Consider the following 15783-nt stretch of genomic DNA (forward strand, 5'->3'; position numbering starts at 1 on the left):
ACCCCCTTCCTCCTCCTTCGTCTCCACCAGATACAAAGGATGAGGGCGATGGGTGGTCGGTGGTCACTCTGGTGTTTTTATTTAAAAACAAATTGTCTCATCAATTCGGTTTGAGATTTTCTCAAAATGCATTTATTAAACAATTACAATTGATGGTGTTGAAATACTTGAATTGGGCATAGGCATGACATTAGGCAAAAGGAGCCATCCATGAATTATATTTATATTAAATTAACACACATAATTATGAAAAAAGATGCAAGCATATTAATTAATTTGATGATAATACAATTAGATTGAATACATATTTAATAGAAATCTTAATAGATACCTATTTGTGGGGGAAAAAAAAGTGAAAGTCAATGTATGTGTGTTTGGTCAAATTGAAAAATCAATAGACTAAAATGAGTAGTAGTTCAATAGTCAGATGATCATTTGTAGTATTAACTCATTATTATTATTTCAAAAAATTCACTCGACAATAAGTGGAATTGTTCATCTCAAGTGCCCTCTTATCTCGACCTAACAAAATTGTGAAGTGATAAATCATGATGACTTAACTAACCAACAAATGTTAAAATTTTGCTTACTAAGATGTTTAAGTGATCACAACTTCGCCAGATTAATTTTAAATTCAAAGGTGATGTGAAGGTAAATCGTGAGTTGCACAATCAGTCTATTGATTAAATCGTAATTTTGATGTACACACAATGGATGGAAAATTTATATCATCTTTAAACATTTTTCTCCTACATGTTTTCAGAGATTTAAATTTTTATATTATCATCAATTTAATCAATTTAATGATCTTTAAATCAGGCCACAAATCAACTACGCCCAGTGCACTGTTTATCAATTTCTGGTTTTATGGTTCCGTGGCCCGTGCTACGGAATACTAAAAGAGCATTAATCATCCCATCCAAAGAAGTTGCCAAATCCAAACACGAGCGTTATGCACGTGAGAGGCGAGACTAATGAAGGCCGGCAACGATTTAATAACATAATTCATATATTCTGAACAGTGGCAGTAACCACAAGCACCGCAAAATCACAATTGAAGTCCTCTCCGGATCTGGGACGAAGAAATGGAGAGTATTGGAGTGCTGATGGCGATTCCGATGAACCCTTACTTGGAACAGGAACTCGACAAGCGGTTCAAGCTCTTCCGCTTCTGGAACTTCCCGCAGAAGAAGGAATTCCTGAGGGAGAACGCCAACGCGATCCGCGCCGTCGTCGGAAACGCCTCCGCCGGGGCTGACGCCGAGCTGATTGATGCGCTCCCCAAGCTGGAGATAGTCTCTAGTTTCAGCGTCGGCTTGGATAAGATCGACTTGGCCAAGTGCAGGGAGAAGGGAATTCGGGTTACCAATACCCCCGACGTCTTGACGGAGGACGTCGCCGACTTGGCAATCGGGTTGATGCTGGCTGTGCTCAGAAGGATTTGCGAGTGTGATCGATTTGTGAGGACAGGGTTGTGGAAGATGGGTAACTTCAAGTTGACTACCAAGGTTCAATCGCTTCTTTTTATATTATTTTCTATAGACAAAGTACAAATATTGGATTTTTAGCTACAGAGAACAAAGCTGTGCTGGTTAAAATAATTTAATTTTGGTCCTCTCTGCTTTGTTTTCCCCTATATGCCTTCTAAGTGCTTGGTGAAATAATCTACATTCAGGACTAGAATTTTACAGAAAGAATGTTAGAGGCAATTATGTTCCCCATATGCCTTCTTAGTACTTGGTGAAATACTCTGAAATGACATTCATTCAAGACTATAAATCTACTGAAAGAATGCTAGAGGCAATTATGCTCTCAGCTTGAATATTGTTGTTTGAATTGTTGAAATGAAAGGGATTTGGCAGTCTTATTGAGTACTCATCAAAAACTAAATACAAATGGCATCGTTATTGAGTGAGTGGCAATTCTGTTGGCTGTTGATAAGTGTTTCTTGGTCTGTGGAACATCAATACATCATGGATGAGAATAGGTTGTCTGGTTGGTCAACTGAAACCTGTTTCCCTTTATTTGTAACTATAACTATTCTCTCTAACTTTGGTGGCATAAATGTTTGCATTAGTTCAATGTGGCTTTACACTGCTATCTGTGAACTGAATTTCAGCATTTTTCTTATCCCCCCCCCCCCCCCCCCCCCCCCCAAACAAAAAAAAATCTTCAAAGTAGCTAGAAGTTTGTTTAAAAGTATAGAGCTTGTCTTCCTTAAGGATGGATAGTTGGATACTCATTCTAACCTTATTTGTTGCCACCCTACTTTGCAGTTTAGTGGCAAAACTGTTGGAATTATAGGGCTTGGAAGAATTGGTTTAGCAATTGCCAAGAGAGCAGAGGCTTTTGATTGTCCAATCTGCTACCACACCAGATCAGAGAAACCAAACACCAAGTATAAGTACTACCCCAGTGTAGTAGAGTTGGCTTCCAATTGTCAGATTTTGGTTGTTGCGTGCGCATTAACTCCCGAGACTCGCCACATTGTCAACCGCGAAGTCATCGACGCACTAGGTCCACAAGGAGTTCTCATCAACATTGGTAGGGGTCCCCACGTTGATGAGCGCGAGATGGTATCTGCTCTTGTTGAAGGCCGCTTGGGTGGTGCTGGGCTCGACGTATTTGAAAATGAACCTGAAGTGCCTGAGGAGCTCTTTGGACTTGATAACGTTGTGCTGCTGCCCCATGTTGGAAGTGGAACAATGGAAACGCGCAAGGCCATGGCTGACCTTGTGATTGGAAACTTAGAAGCTCACTTTCTTAACAAACCACTATTAACCCCAGTGGTCTGAATTTGTTATGAACACACCCATGATTGTTTGGGGGCCTGCCTTTACTATCACCAGAGCACATTGCCTCTGAACTTGACAAACATGTAAAATGAATAAGTTCTCTCATTGAGAGCTGGTAGCTTCACTGATTTGAAATTGTTATGGACATCATATTCATGACTTTTGGTGCATCACTTTTCTATAGCCACTTTAGTCCACTTCACATTATTATTATTTTTTTTTAGTGAGGAGGAAAACTGTAGTCACTATCTAAACTGCTCATAACTGATTGATTCAAACCAATTGAACTTGTAAACTTGTGGCTACCAAGTTAACAATCTGATTCTGACCAGTTTAGCTGGAGTTGCCTCATCCACTTCACATTATTTGACTTGATTATTAGAGGGTTGTTTTTGCAGGTTGAACAAAGTGAGATAAAATTGCACAGGGAGTGTTATGGCTTGCAGGGCTGTAGTCCATTCAAAGTTCAAACACACCCTGGAAGCATCTTCAGCTATGGATTAGAGAGAACAAAAAACTAGCAGTAATTACACATCATCTATTACATGAATCTAGTCTGGGCGAGGCCAACCAGATCGGACTCTCATGGAGTCTAAATTACAATGAGCTGCCAACCAGTCTGCACTTGGGAGTTTGTAATGGCAGCAGATCAAGGAGAGGTTGGGGGAGAAGAAGACCCTTTGAAGATGAGGAAGTTGAGAGTCTCCAAGGTGAAGTAGATGAAAGTTCCTTTGGTATGAGTGAAGAAACAACTGAAGTGTGAGCCCACTACACATTGCCACCCGCCTCCATATTCCTTGTCAAACTCCTGCACATACATCATAATCAGGGTAAAAGATGAAGAAGCAGGAAGAAAGGGTTAAGGGCTACAAGGTTACAGCTTTTACCTTCTTGATGTGAGCAGCAATGGATTTGCAGTCCAGAACATCATAAAGATCCAGAGCTTGAGAAGCACAAGCCATGGCTTGAATCTGCATCTTCCCTGGCATGTCTGTATCTTCAACCAAAGCTTTTCCTTCCAACATCTTCTCTCTTCTGGTTCTTGCTTGTTACCCAGAAAGGAAGGTATCTCTCTTTTTCTTTTCTAGAAGTCAGAAAATGAGAATGATGGGTGTGGGATTGAGATTTTTAATAAGAAGCCCTCCTGACTTGACTCTTCCAAATGTGGTGGAGGGATTTGCTAATATCCTCAACTCCAAGGGTCTCTCATATCCCAATTCAATAGAACATATAAGACGTGATAAATTATAATAATTCAGTAATCTAGCAGATACAAAGAATCTGTCTACTTTTGAACATAATCTCTATACTATTGCTATTAAATTTTAAATTTTAATATTTTTTTTCAAATAATGTCGTCTATTGAATCATTGAATTAAGACTAGTGACAGAATTTGCTAATCTTGCCTACGTTGGCTGTTGCCACATAATTATCACTCCAAGTCTGTCTTTTGGACTAATTATATTACCCACCAGATAACTCTTCTCCCCACCTCAATGATACATCGGATAATGGATAAGGATGTCGGCCACCCAAGATGTATAATCTAGAGGCATAACAGGCTAAAATATTCACAACCCAACCTTCTTTTTTATCTTTTAATTATTTCTTTTCACAGAGAAATAAGTATATACATAATACAGTTCTTGACAGAAAAGAGTATTAAATATTTGTCCACTTATATTAGGCGTTTGGGTATCGGCACTTAGCCACTTACAGGATTGATTGCAGCTCTAAAAAACGTCATCCAATTTTCTATTTTTGGTCATCCCTATCGTCTTCATGAGTTGATAGAATACTGCAATCTTATCCTTTCCCAGTAATTTTAGTTTTTGAAATACACGCACCCTCATTTCTTTATTTTTTATTTTTAAATTACTAATTATAGTTTCGAGAATTAATAATATATATTTCCACCCAACGGAGTTAATTAAACAATTTACTTGATATTGTGATGTTTATAAAACACTTTTCACCTAAAGCACTGATTTACTTCCTTCTCAGGTATATAATGTATCAATCTATAAATGTTGAAATAAAAGATAAAGCAAAAAGTGCAAAAAGAGAAAAAGCAAATAAAATATTTATTTATTTTTATTATTCTAAATAAAATGAAAGGGAGTGTCCATGAAAACACGGGAAGGCTATGACGTGGTGACGTGACTGCTAGACGACAACACAAAATCCAAAAAGTAAGAAAATATCTCGCACAACGACGAAATAGGAAATTGGGCCGTTACATCATTGATTTCTCCCTGAGGCCCAAATGTACCACGGAATGAGCTAGCCCATTAGACAAGCATAGGCCTAGATAAACTTCAGCCTATCAGTTTGGTTTATGTTCTGTTATGGGCCAAGAGGAATCAGCCCAAAAATAACGTTCTCAAGCCCATTTATATTAGATAGTTATGACTATTATCTTCAATATATTGTATGAGAGTAGATTGATTAGTTTAATGATTGCAAAACCAATTAAGCTGATTGATATATTTTTCTAGCCAATTGAACTTTAGTTGGTCATTAAACCTAAGAGATTGGGTTATACTGGTCTATAAGAACAACCTTATTTGTAGAGGTTTTTACGTAATTTTGTCAGACCATATGTGAAAGGGGAGGAGATATATGAGAGAGAGAAAGAAAATAAACTTGACGGTGAGCTATGCCGCAACGGTGCTTCATTTGACTTTTTATTGAGATCCACAAAGAACTCATCCTTGTATGAGAGAAAAAAAAAAAAAAAAACTCCTTTTTTTATTTGTTTAAAAATTCTCATCTAATTTTTTGACGGACAAAAATCCAAATAAACTAGTGATTACTCTAATAAGATTATAACCCCACCAAAAAGTCTACATCATTGATCCATTTTACTTGATTCGATTTTGACATTCTAAAAATTATTTACAAATTAATTTCATATAGTGACGTATTAAATTCAAATAAAATAATAGGAATTTAACATGTGTCATATCTGTATAGTTGGATATGGGGCCATTTGTTGGCGGACATATCACTAAGTTCAATAATCCATTATGAGCCATGCCCCACGCTCGTTCTAGTCGTTCCACTACTTTGCTTTTCTTGTCCTTTTGCCTTTTTATTTTCATTTTCATTTTTAACTTTAGTTTCTTCCATTTAAAAAAAGAGTAAATACCCAAAATGGTCCCTCGACTATAGCTAAATTTACAAATTGGTCCTCAACTTTCAATTTCAACCAATTAAGTCCTTAACTTTGCAATTTTGACACGATTTGGTCCTCCATCTATTTGACCATTTGTTGACCGTGATCGACGATCTCCAGAAGAACCTTCAACTCTCGTCGGAGTACGTGGAGGCCTCCAGGATGACGTTGCACCGGTTCAGAAACACGTCGTCTTCTTCGCTCTGGTACAAACTCAACTACATTGAATCCAAAGGGAGGATGAAGAAAGGCGACCGGATTTGGTAGATTGCTTTCGACAGTGGATTCAAATGTAATAGTGCGGTCTGAAAATGCAACTGGAACCTTAAAAACCCGACGATGGACCATGAAATTACATATATATCCTCAAAAATCACAATCAACAAACGGTCAAATAGACAGAGGACCAAATTGTGTTAAAATTGAAAAAGTTAAGGACTTAATTGGTTGAAATTGAAAGTCGATGACCAATTTGTGAATTTAGTTATAATCGAGATACCATTTTGGATATTTACTCTAAAAAATATATATATAATTTCTTATTTTATCTAATTATATGATGAACTTATGAAGCCGTCTTAAATCCACGAAGATATCGATAACCCTTCAAACCTTTCACCAAAACAACAATAACAATAAAATAAAATAAAAAAGTAAACACATACATTCAAAACATGAAATGTTGAATAATGGAATTTAAATGAATTGTCGAAAAACACATAGAAATGACAAACATTAGTAGCTGTAAAAAATTGGAAGTTGGCAGGCATGCAATATAATAATAGGTTAAAGGTCCACCCATATGAGAGTGACACCCGGCTGCCGACACTCCCGAGCCCTCCTCCGATCTGTCACCGCATTTTACTTAATTCTCCAAACACTCCCTTAATTCCCTATAATGGCTTTTGTTCCTTCACTATCTCATAAACAAAAAAATTAATTTTTCTTCAACTCCAAATCTCCAATTCAACAACTGCAATGTTGCATACGAAATCGGAGTCAGATGTAACAAGCTTAGCAGCGTCGTCACCTTCCGGCCATGTTTACTATGTACAGAGCCCTTCCCGGGACTCTCATGACGACGGAGACGGCGAGAAGTCGACGTCGATGCAGCCAACTCCCACCTTCACCAGCCCCGTGGAGTCCCCCTCCCACCCTTCCCTCGGCCGCCATTCCCGGACTTCCTCCGGGACCCGCTTCTCCGGGATATTCAGGTCGTCGTCCGGGAGGAAAGGGAGAGGGAAGAGGATGATGAGTAACGACAAGGGGTGGCCGGAATGCAATGTGATTATGGAAGAAGGGAAGTACGATGAGTTGGAGGATAGTTGGCTGCTTTCTCGGAGGTTTCATGCGTTGTTGGCTCTCTGTGGATTTCTTCTTCTGTTCACCGTTTTTTGCCTCATCATTTGGGGTGCCGCCCGGCCTTACAAAGCTCAGGTTACTCTCAAGGTTAGTTTCATTATATTTGCCGTTAATTTTCAATTCTAGCTATCTTCATTATATTTTCCGACAACTAATTAACCACCGTACCTGCGACTAACTTAACGTACTTAATTGGCCGCAGAGCTTATCAGTGAGTAACATATATATTGGTGAGGGCTCTGACTTCACGGGTGTACCCACAAGGTTGTTGTCGGTGAATGGGTCACTGAGGATAAGCGTGTACAACCCTGCAACATTCTACGGCATCCATGTCAGCTCTACGCCCATCAATCTCGTCTTCTCCGACATCACTGTTGCCACTGGCCAGGTAACTGCTAACACATTCACCAATATACAAAATAATAATAAATACAGTTTTCTTAATAATTTCCTTGACACCCAAAAATAATAAATATATTAAGAGTGAAAGTGGAGAAGTTGATATGGTTTTAAGAATTGTTAGTTGAAGAAGTATTATCAGTCAAGGAAGAGTCGGCGAACGGTGTTGGTGAACATACAAGGAACTAAAGTCCCCTTGTACGGGGCAGGATCAAGTTTGCCAGCGACAAAAAACAAGGACGGCACAGGAGGTGTTCAAGTTCCGTTGGCGCTGGATTTTGAAGTGAAGTCTCAGGGAGACGTGGTGGGAAAATTAGTGAGGACGGATTACCGGAGGAAGATCTGGTGTGAGTTGATCATTGACTCCGCCGGCAATAAGCCAATCAAGTTCAAGAAAGATTCATGTGCTTACAGCTAGTTGTTCTCCATTAATTGATGATGCTTTTTTTTTTTTTTTTCCACTGGAAATGATATGATGTTTTAATTTGTGGGACATTTTGATATTCAGATTTTCATAGAAGTTGTTTGTTATAGAGGATGTTTAATTTTTGAGGTATCATTTCTTTTACGACAAATGAAAATTGTCATCACTATTTGAAAATGGGGTGTACACTTTGAGTATGATATAATAACCCAATCAATAATCAAACTTGTAATTATATGATACTAGAATTGTGTTTTACCTATTTAATCACTTGTTTGGAGGCATGCATTTCCCCAGTGATATAATAACACAATCAATAATTAGACTTACACTATGATCATTTGGTATAACGAGAGTTGTGCTTTATCCACTTACTGTGACATGTTTAACATTGTTAATCAAAGTGGTAAAGTGATATGATGAAGACACCAATGCTTACTTCTTTTCTTTAACAGGTCAAACTAAATAAAATTTTAAAAGAATAACAAAAATTAAAGTAATATATCTCGAAATTTTGAGTTCTACCACATGTAGTCTATATTTATACTTCATCACTTTCACTTTATACTGTGATAAAGAATAATAAATTATTTTCATCATGTGGATTGATCATTAAAAAAAATGTCAATATTACAAATTTGTGAAAAGAATAAAAATTGATAGTATAATTTGGAGTGAAACTAACATTTTTACTAACTACAAAGAAAATGTATCATATTTCTCCAAATTTTGTAGAGCAAAATGGACAAGTTTTCAAAGTTAGAAAAAAACGTTAAGATTGGTCTTTAAAAAAAAAAAAAAAAAAAGACTGGTCTATTATAAACTCTTATTTTCTCTTCTTTGCTAGCTACCATTGCAGGTTGCGACATTTCCTTCACTCTTTGAGCAAACTGCAAACAGATCTCACTTCATTCCAATTCACCATGTTTACTGCAAAACCCACTTCAAGATCTGTCTTTTTCTCCCTACTCCTCCTTCTCCTACTCGCCATTTTTACCGCCACTTCACTATCTTCCGAGCCCACGGCACCCGATGAGGATAGTGGCGACCTGGGGGATCTTCAAGAACTGATAGCACTAGACGAAGAAGCTGATTTGAGTTCAGAAGGGGGTCGTCATGAGAGCAAAGATAAGCCATCTGGGGCTGAGCTATTGAGCAGAGCTCATAGAATTGTGCTTGAGCTTAACAGTGATAACACCAAGAGTGCCATTGATGAGGCAAAGAATCAAGAAATTGTGATTTGGAGAAAGAAGAAGACGGGTGCACCTGTTCTTAGGATTAATTCAATTAATGAGGCAACTGGAAATTTTCAGATTACTCTCAAGGTTAGTTTAATTTGCCGTTAATTTTCAATTCTATCTTCATTCATTTTCCGACAACCACTGCACGTACCTGCGACTAACTTTGTGTTGTTTGCCCGCAGAGCTTCTCAGAGATTAACATATCTATTGGTGAGGGCTCTGACTTCACGGGTGTACCCACAAAGTTTCTGTCGGTGAACGGGTCATTGAGGATAGGCGTGTACAACCCTGCAACATTCTACGGCATCCATGTTAGCTCTACACCCATCAATCTTGTCTTCTCCAACATCACTGTCGCCACTGGCCAGGTAACTAACACCCATATACAAAATAATATAATAAATACATTATTTGACTTGATAACCACAATATAAATGTTATAATTTCACTCTTAGTATGATTGTGTATAGTTTGAACTGATCAACTTTGATATTAGGAATTAGGATTAAGCTTTTAGTACTATGTAAAAAGTTAATGTGGAAGGTACTGAACTTTCTTCTACCTTTGCCTAACACTAGGTTGGTTTTTCCTATTTGTGGCCTCTTTTCTATTTAGAGTCATAAGATATGATAATTAATTATCTCCTTTTGATCTTTTGTTAGTTAGAATAAAATCACAAAACGTGATTTATCAAGTGCGTTGTACTCCTTGGATATTGATTTCAATTTTCTTAATTTCCTTGATACCCAAAAATAATGAATATATTAAGAGCGAAAGTGGAGAAGTTGACATGGTTTTAAAAATTTTCAGTTGAAGAAGTATTATCAACCTAAGAAAAGTCGTCGAACAGTGATGGTGAACATACAAGGAACTAAAGTCCCCTTGTACGGGGCAGGATCGAGTCTGACGACAACCAAAAACAAGGACGGCACAGTAGGTTATCAAGTTCCATTGGTGCTGAATTTTGAGGTGAAGTCTCAGGGAGACATGGTGGGGAAATTATTTAGGACGGAGCACCGGAGAAAGATATGGTGTGAGTTCATCATTGACTCCTTTAGCAATAAGCCGATCAAGTTCAAGAAACATTCATGTGCTTACACTTAGTCGTCCTCCATCAATTAATGAAGTTTTTTTTTTCCTAGAAATGATATGATGTTTTAATTTGTGGGACATTTTTATTCAAATTTCTATAGAAGTTGTTTTTGTTACAAAGGATGTTTAATCTTTGAGGTATCATTTATTTTATGACGATAGAAATGGTCATCACTATTTGAAGATGGATATACACTTCGAGTATGATATAATAACCAATCAAGAATCAAACTTGTAATTATATGATACTAAAATTGCATTTTACCCCTTTAGTCATCTTCTTTTTTAGACATACATGTCCCATATGATATAATAACACAATCAATAATTAAACTTACATTGTGAAAATGATAAAGTGATATGATGAAGACATGAATGCTTACTTCTTTTCTCTAATAGGTTAAACTAAATAAAATATTAAAGGAATAAAAAAATTAAAGTAATACAGAGTATATCTCAAAATTTTGGGTTATATTATATGTACTATATATTTATACTTCCTCACTTTTACTTCATAATGTGACAAAGAATGATAAATTATCTTCATCATATAGATCAGTCTCTAGAAAAATGTCAACATTACAGTTTTATGAGAAGAGTAAAATTAAAATTGATAGTATAAATTAACTAAAAAGAAAATGTCATATTTCTCCAAATTTTGAAGAGCAAAATGGATAAGTTTTCAAAGTTAGCAACATTGTTAGTTTTAGGACTCTTAGGAAGCCCACGGAGGTCTAACACAATCGAAAGATTAGTAGATTTACCAGAAAATATAAAGAAAAATGAATAAGTTGAGTTGCTAGAGAGTAGAATATAAGAAATAGAGAGATATAGGAACATGACACTATGATCTTTATGTGAAAATTCAAAGGAAAATCACGGGTCTTCTTTGTGCTCCTCCCCTTTTCATTGTGCTCCTCCCTTCTTTTATACTAGTAAGATTAAAGTGTCCGTTGGGTGAGTCAATGTCGCAATAAATAGAATTTAATAGAAAAATAATGGGTGATAAAGGGATAGATGTTGGGTGGCTAATGGGTTATGAATAACAAGTTATAATGGGGTAATTAATGAGTGGTAGTGGGTTGTAAGGGGTTTTATTGTGAGTAATTAGTAGGGTAAATGGGTAATTATATTGAGGGGTATGAAGAGATTTAGATATTTAATCGGGTTTAAGTAGTCTAACTGATTCTCATATTGGGTATCCATCATATATATTATGTAACTAAAAAAATGCAGAAAATTAGTGTAGCATTATTATCTTATTTTGTAATTGTATTGTATGCCAAAAATTGAGCTTTAGTTAAGATTAAACGGCGGCGTGACTGTCGTTCCTAATTATCAGCGGTCAAACCGTCCACGGTTCATTCATCTTAAGCTGGAAGACCATTGCAGGTTGCCACATTTCCTTCACTCTTTGATCAAACTGCAAACAGATCTCACTCCACTCCAATTCACCATGTTTACTGCAAAACCCACTTCAAGATCTGTCTTTTTCTCCCTACTCCTCCTTCTCCTACTCGCCATTTTTACCGCCATTTCACTCTCTTCCGAGCCCACGGCACCCGATGAGGATATTGACGACCTGGGGGATCTTCAAGAACTGATAGCACTAGACGAAGAAGCTGATTTGAGTTCAGAAGGGGGTCGTCATGAGAGCAAAGATAAGCCATCTGGGGCTGAGCTATTGAGCAGAGCTCAGAGAATTGTGCTTGAGCTTAATAGTGATAACGCCAAGCGTGCCATTGATGGGAACGAGTATGTTTTGGTTCTGGGTTATGCCCCATGGTCCGAGACTAGTGCTGAGCTGATGCCAAGATTTGCCGAGGCTGCAACTGCCCTCAAGGAATCGGGAAGTCCCGTCTTGATGGCTAAGGTTGATGCTGAGCGGCATCCTAAGATTGCTTCCAATCTTGGGATCAAAGGGTTCCCAACTATGCTTCTCTTCGTCAATGGCTCCTCTCAACCTTACACTGGTGGATTTTCAGCGTACGCAATTCCCTTTTGCTACTTATTTGGATAATTGAGACTGTTCTAATGGGGATAGTAAAAAAGATTGTGCTTTTCTTAAGTAATTGTTAGATAATAATGATTCAATTGATGTGTATACTGACTTGCATATGATATATTCCTGTAAAGACTTGTTCTTTGGTCTATGTTACAGTTTGGGGAAGTGGATAGTATGCAATTGTACAGGCATTGGTGTTTGTTACATGTGCATACATTGTGTTGATCTTTATATGTGGTGTCACCTGTTTATTAGGCAAGAAATTGTGATTTGGACAAAGAAGAAGACGGGTGCACCTGTTCTTAGGATTAATTCAATTAATGAGGCAACTGGAATTTTGCAGAAGCATTCTATGTTTGTAGTTGGGCTGTTTGAGGGATTTGAGGTATGTTAGCTTTTGTTGTTTTGAAATCCTAGCTAAATTTTATTCGGTTAATTCAATACAGATTTAGGAAAATGCATCCGATTATTGAAGAACAAGCATGAATAGATAGATCCCTTAGCAATTATGGGAAACCATCACTGTATGGTGATGGCCTTTGGAAAATCGAATCTTGAAATTAATTTCTTGTTCTACTGGCTGATCAATATTACTGCCAGTTATTAAGATAAACTTTAAAGCTTCTCCTGCAAGAAATTTTTCCTCTTTTTTATTTTTTGGGGGTATTTTATGGTCCTTTTTCTTTTTCTTCATTTGGTAAGAAAAGTATTCTAATGGCTAAACATGTACTAAAAAACACTCCTTTCTCCTTTTGCAATCATTCTATGGACTCTCTCTCTCTCCCCCTGTCTCTGTGTCTCTAAGCCTAGTGTGTTTGGTTGACTTTTGAGGTCTGCTCCACTCCAAGAGAAGCATACAAACAATGCAAAACAAATGCACAATTTTCTTGGGTTGGTTTCTTATGGTGTTATGAATTGTTACAAACGTAATTTTTCAGGGACCTGATTATGAAGAGTACAAAAAAGCAGCACAAATTGACAATGAGATACAGTTTATTGAAACTAGCAGTGCAGAGATTCTCAAGGTTCTATTCCCTGATGCCAAGCCTGCTAAACTTTTCCTTGGTCTAGTGAAAAGCGAACCAGAAAAGTACACTTCATTTGGTAGGTTCATTTTTTTTTTTTTGTTTTTTAATTACACCTAAAAGTTCTTCCCATTCTTCACTCTCCAAAGATATTAATTTGTCGACCGTTGTAGTCTTTTTATTTTAATGCAGCTTGTTATAATGTTATGTATATATTTTGACCCTGCTCACTCTTTTAGCCTGTAGAAGTCCTTTTATTGCTGCACAAATAAATTATTTAATATACTACCTACTTCTTCATGTATCTATTATGGTTTGAGGTATGACTCTATTCATGTGGATTTCAGAAGGAACCTTCAATGCCAATGAAATCCTGCAGTTCTTAGAAGATAACAAGTTTCCCTTAGTTAGTGTGCTGACTGAACTTAATTCTGCGAAAGTCTTCTCCAGTGCCAGCAAACTCCAGGTTACAATTATGAGCCAAATCAATGCCTCTACTTTTATTTCCCTCATCGTCATTTGTATTTATTCATATACTGAAGCCCAGAATTTTTCTTGGGATGCATTGTTCTCATTATTTGATTTGGTTGGATAATAAACCGTATTACTGAAACTGTGGCCTAGACTAACCTATGTGTTTTGCTGTAATCTAGGTATTTGTCTTTGCTGAACCTGATGCATTCAAGGAGCTCCTTGAACCTTTGCAAGGTGTTGCAAAGGAGTACAAATCAAAGGTTCCGAACTGACCTTGCCCTACTGAAGAATATTTTGCGTTCCAAGTAAGAACGGTTCTAAGTTCTAACATAATATATGTTAATGCAGATAATGCTGATATATGCAGACATCAGAGATGACAATCTTGTGAAGCCGTTCTTGACTTTGTTTGGACTAGAAGAACCCAAGGACATTGTTGTTAGTTTCCTTTAGTAGAATGTTTTGGTTTTAAATCTCGTACGACAAGCTGTCTCATTTAACTGAAGATATTGTTTTTCTTTTGTGATTTTTTAGGTAATTGCTTTTAATTACACTATTGGCTCCAAGTACTTGCTGGAGTCCACTGCCACACCAAGAAGCATTAAAGTAAAATAATTTAGTCCGACTTATTTCTTCTTTCGGATTCTTGCTACTGCTGTTTCATTTACATTAAAGTTGTGCGCCTTTAGGGCTTCTGCTTAGGGGTTCTGGATGGGACTGTGCCACCGTACTACAAATCACAGCCAGCACCTGACAATGTGAGTTTCTCATATATTTCAAACGTCCGATTAATACTCTTTTCTTGATATTGTGTTGGAAATACTTATTCTTCTTTAATCACCCCGGTAATAATGATTCTGGCATGTTAAATTTGCAGAAAGATGCAAGCATTCTGGCTGTGGTGGGAAAGACGTTTGATGACTTGATCTTGAACAGTCAAAAAAACATTCTTCTAGAGGTTTGTGGATTTATCGAGCTGAAATGCACCTTTCGTTTTGTCTAGAGGTTTGTGAATGTTGATCCATTTTTCTAGATTATGATTCTTTTTCTGTTTTTCGTATTCAAGGTACACACACCATGGTGCATCACCTGTGATACTACAAGCAAACAAATGGAGAAATTGGCCAAGCATTTCAAGGGTTTAGAAAATTTGGTCTTCGCAAGAATAGATGCTTCCGAGAATGAACACCCAAAACTACAGGTCAGTTTCTTTGTTTTCGCTGCAAATAACGTGTAATAAAAAGATGCATTTTTCTTAATGTTTCTAGTCTTTCAAGTGTTGGAACGAGTTACATTCGTATGAAACAAGCTTTATGGTTTAATCGTATGCAGGTTGATGACTATCCGGCATTGCTATTCTACTCGGCAAGAGACAAATCCAACCCGGTAACTATTTAGTTAAAGACGACTTTTTCAATAAATTAAGTCACCTTGTCTGGTTCTCATTTTCATAGTTTTCTGTAGATAAAATTTCCCACAAAATCGAGCTTAAAAGACCTAGCAACACTCATCAACAAGAGATTGAAAGAGCAGGATGCCGAAATCAAAGATGAGCTGTAGGAAACCGGGTGGCGTGCCCAAAGAACACAAAAACATGCAAAGATTATAGTGCCATAATGTTGCAGATAAGCATATGGATTTGTGACAATATGAATACCATAATGTTGCAGATAAGCATATGGATTTGTGACAATATGAATATGTGCTTCATTAAAAAAAAAAAAAAAAAACATGATTTTATAGATAATTACAAAGGATATTCATCCAGCAGAGAAGAGTCTGTTGTA

The 15783-nt window shown here is 37.0% G+C and overlaps 4 protein-coding genes across 5 annotated transcripts; 3 read left to right on the plus strand and 1 right to left on the minus strand.

Moving 5' to 3' along the window:
- The first annotated feature begins 948 nt into the window (after positions 1–948).
- LOC109188277 (hydroxyphenylpyruvate reductase-like) lies at positions 949–3008 on the plus strand. The gene is made up of 2 exons (XM_019338885.1): positions 949–1508; positions 2277–3008. Exons 1-2 carry the CDS (start codon positions 1086–1088, stop codon positions 2793–2795), a joined length of 942 nt encoding a protein of 313 aa, XP_019194430.1. The 5' UTR covers positions 949–1085; the 3' UTR covers positions 2796–3008.
- Positions 3009–3194: 186 nt separating this feature from the next.
- Positions 3195–3968, minus strand: LOC109188278 (dynein light chain LC6, flagellar outer arm). Its single transcript, XM_019338886.1, has 2 exons — positions 3683–3968; positions 3195–3603 (listed from the first exon to the last, which is right to left on the minus strand). Exons 1-2 carry the CDS (start codon positions 3818–3820, stop codon positions 3445–3447), a joined length of 297 nt encoding a protein of 98 aa, XP_019194431.1. The 5' UTR covers positions 3821–3968; the 3' UTR covers positions 3195–3444.
- A 2819-nt stretch (positions 3969–6787) lies between these two features.
- LOC109188107 lies at positions 6788–8303 on the plus strand. Its single transcript, XM_019338622.1, has 3 exons — positions 6788–7423; positions 7539–7724; positions 7860–8303. Exons 1-3 carry the CDS (start codon positions 6953–6955, stop codon positions 8151–8153), a joined length of 951 nt encoding a protein of 316 aa, XP_019194167.1. The 5' UTR covers positions 6788–6952; the 3' UTR covers positions 8154–8303.
- A 699-nt stretch (positions 8304–9002) lies between these two features.
- Positions 9003–15637, plus strand: LOC109188105 (protein disulfide isomerase-like 1-6). 2 transcript variants are annotated; one of them, XM_019338618.1, is made up of 12 exons: positions 9003–9454; positions 12823–12882; positions 13436–13601; positions 13870–13988; positions 14176–14256; positions 14345–14434; positions 14531–14602; positions 14686–14754; positions 14874–14954; positions 15063–15197; positions 15329–15382; positions 15461–15637. In XM_019338618.1, exons 1-12 carry the CDS (start codon positions 9083–9085, stop codon positions 15554–15556), a joined length of 1395 nt encoding a protein of 464 aa, XP_019194163.1. In that variant the 5' UTR covers positions 9003–9082; the 3' UTR covers positions 15557–15637. The 2 variants fall into 2 exon arrangements, with proteins under 2 accessions (XP_019194163.1, XP_019194162.1); XM_019338617.1 differs by lacking the exon at positions 9003–9454 and adding an exon at positions 11842–12478 and having other exon boundaries at positions 12753–12882.
- The last annotated feature ends 146 nt before the right edge of the window (positions 15638–15783 follow it).

Source organism: Ipomoea nil, unplaced genomic scaffold, assembly GCF_001879475.1.
Source record: "Ipomoea nil cultivar Tokyo-kokei standard unplaced genomic scaffold, Asagao_1.1 scaffold1421, whole genome shotgun sequence".
NCBI classification, from domain to species: domain Eukaryota; kingdom Viridiplantae; phylum Streptophyta; class Magnoliopsida; order Solanales; family Convolvulaceae; genus Ipomoea; species Ipomoea nil.